General features: G+C 42.5%; 1 protein-coding gene across 2 annotated transcripts; it reads right to left on the bottom strand.

Moving 5' to 3' along the window:
• Nucleotides 1-284: 284 nt before the first annotated feature.
• Nucleotides 285-1624, bottom strand: LOC147605099 (uncharacterized). Of its 2 annotated transcripts, XM_086794201.1 has the most exons (4): nucleotides 1257-1624; nucleotides 889-1019; nucleotides 648-738; nucleotides 285-431 (listed from the first exon to the last, which is right to left on the bottom strand). In XM_086794201.1, exons 1-4 carry the CDS (start codon nucleotides 1331-1333, stop codon nucleotides 323-325), a joined length of 408 nt encoding a protein of 135 aa, XP_086650327.1. In that variant the 5' UTR covers nucleotides 1334-1624; the 3' UTR covers nucleotides 285-322. The 2 variants fall into 2 exon arrangements, 1 of the variants encoding a protein (XP_086650327.1); XR_015265246.1 differs by lacking the exons at nucleotides 285-431; nucleotides 1257-1624 and having other exon boundaries at nucleotides 681-738; nucleotides 838-1060.
• Nucleotides 1625-2679: the final 1055 nt, after the last annotated feature.

The raw sequence follows: 2679 nt of genomic DNA on the forward strand, positions 1-2679 counted from the left end.
TGGGGTGTGTACTTATCTTTTGTATCTAGCACACATTTGTTCATTCTATTCGAGTGAGTTTGTGTGCTCTCAAGCTTCTCTATCTTGTGTGTGTGCATTGTTGAAACCCTAACCCTAATTTCAACAAGAAAAATGTCCCAGCCCCAAAGAACATAGGCTCGTGTTGACCCCTGTGGGAGCCAAAAGAACATAGCTCGAAGTCGATGTCATGCTGTAGAATCAAGTGTGAACCAATGTCGTCATCCACTAAAGCACCACTCAAACAATCGAAGGCAGGATCATTAGGAAAAATTTGGACTCAAAAGGGGGCTGTTTCAGACTTCTATATAATAATAACCACATGGGTTCGGTGGCAGGAAATCCTCCCAATGGGCTTCATTGGTGGTGGGTCCTCTGTACAAACCCACCCAAAACGTGGAGATACTCCAAATCTTCAAAAAATATTAACAAAACCTGCGTGTCAGTCCTATGATAATTTTAAATTCTTCTGTCACGCCTGCTATCTGCCCCTCATATTATAAAATAATGTTTATTAGCTTTGTTTGTCAGACCTTCAGCAATATAAAAGTATTTTCACCACACTCAAACTAACGAATTCGTTACATAGATCCACAAACTAAGTCTGAGATTACTTTTGTTGTACTTACAGCTCGACGTTGGCCCTGGACGCCCGCCATTGAATTTGTGAGGTACACCCGTGCTGTTTGCACGTCAACGAGTACCAGGCTCCAATGGGAACTGCATGAGTAGGGATATCTTAGTTTATTTCGATATGTGGCGGGAGGAATAAAACATCACATGTCATGGATATGGCATCTTCCAAAAAAAAATACTCACTCTTCGAAGTATGCAAAAAAGAAGACTCAGGCGGTGTCCCTTCCTCCTTACAATGACACTGCGTTGGCCAACAATCAGCCTCCTGCAGAGCCTCATCAATCAGGCCACCAATGAGATCGCCGTGCTGGGTGTGGCACACCGGCGCCTTCAGGGGCGTGCGAGGCAAAATTGAAATAAGATAGCTGCACAACAATTGGAATCAGCATCAGAATACCATTGCTTGAAGAACAGGCCCAAAAATATCTGGATTCATCACAACGCGAGTTGAACCTTACGTAAAATTAAACACTATCTTTCTCGCGTTGTCATGAATCGTGTAAGTTACAGAGTGTAAGTTACAAAATGTAAGTTACAAAATGTAAGTTACAAAGTGTAAGTTACAAAAAAAGGGGTTGGAGAAGGTGAGCTTTATCACATACCTCAAAACACACCGCAAGATTTTGTCGTTCATCTCCTTGTGAGGATCATTCAAAATCTGGACTTCTTCGTCGAGCATGGGGAATAAGCATTCTACACCTCAAACTTGTATTCCCAAATTGAATCGTGGTCCGAGGACGGCGAGAGATCCCATGTTCATCTGCCGGAGCGCACGAATGGTCTCTCGCCTAGAGGCCAGAGCTTGAAGATCAAGACCCCTTTCATCTTCTTTCAAAAATGTCGCCCAAAGATCTCATCAAAGCTCGACGTGTGCTAAATCAATGTTTCATTGAATGTGCAACAGATTCAAAGGTGGAGGCGGAGAGACACTCATTGAAATGGAAGGGGAAATGAGAAACAGGCAAGCTGTTTCGGCTAAGAAATGGAAAGAAAGGGTGGAAAAGAGATAAACCCAAAGAGCTTCCCGCTCAAAAGAACTAGGATTCCCGCCATTGGAATAAGTTATTACACCATGTCAGCCTTTAGAATAAACTAATACACCACATGTCAGGCATTTGAATAAAAAATTGGGCCTTTCAGAGGGATCCAAGGCTCCACAAGCAAATATTATATTCAAAAGTATTCGCCTTTTGCTTACACGTCCCCACCACATGGGCTCTCTTACACGGCCCCTTTTTGAGTCCATATTTTTCCTAATGCCAGTGCATCGATGTGAGTAGAAGCATGATCCAAACCATGAACTACATCCTCAAGTGCAAGATCTTCTATGTGTGCGTGATCCATCAAGGTAGAAGCATGATCAATAGGATCACTGTAGACCTCATGCACTCTTGTATGCTCATCAACATGTGACTCATCTAACACTAGGAACTCACGACTATGCTCCTAATGCACTATCATAGCTCCATCAACATATGAAGTATTATTATCCCCAATCTCAAAAGTGCCAATGGATGCATCACTAATCAACATCTGATCCCCATGATAGTCTAATGCATCACTATCTCCTAATGCATCACTATGATCCGCTAGAAGGTAGGTAGACATAGGTGTATCATCAATCATAATGCTCGAAATGCTTGCTGCCATCCCTCCCATTAAGATCATGCCCACATGATCTAACTCAAACACATCACTCTCTCTATCAATATTACATACATCATCATCATGTGTATGTAAAAGAAGCCCAAAATGTGTTACGTGTACGAACAAAGACTAGCAAGACACAAGTGCATGCAAACAAAGGCCAAAAATCCCCAAGTGTGTGAAACAAGCCCAACGTGCAAACACCTCAAAAAAAATGTGCTCGTGTGTGAACAAGATCCAAAACCACATAGAAATCACTACACAAGTGCCCAAAATCATGCAAATCCAAAAACCACAGGTTAGGGCACATGTGAACACTCCCAAATACACCAAATTGGCACATTGTGTGCAAATAACCTCCTCGAGGCTCAAGGCATG

This window comes from Cibotium barometz, chromosome 60 (assembly GCF_041138505.1).
Source record: "Cibotium barometz isolate CiBa-2024 chromosome 60, ASM4113850v1, whole genome shotgun sequence".
Lineage (NCBI taxonomy): Eukaryota > Viridiplantae > Streptophyta > Polypodiopsida > Cyatheales > Cibotiaceae > Cibotium > Cibotium barometz.

Coding starts and splice junctions, on each gene's coding strand:
- LOC147605099 (XM_086794201.1), bottom strand. CDS start 1,333: ATGCTCGACGAAGAAGTCCAGATTTTGAATGATCCTCACAAGGAGATG. Junction 739..888: donor TTGGCCAACGCAGTGTCATT/GTAAGGAGGAAG, acceptor CTACTCATGCAG/TTCCCATTGGAGCCTGGTAC. Junction 432..647: donor TCCAGGGCCAACGTCGAGCT/GTAAGTACAACA, acceptor TATTTTTTGAAG/ATTTGGAGTATCTCCACGTT.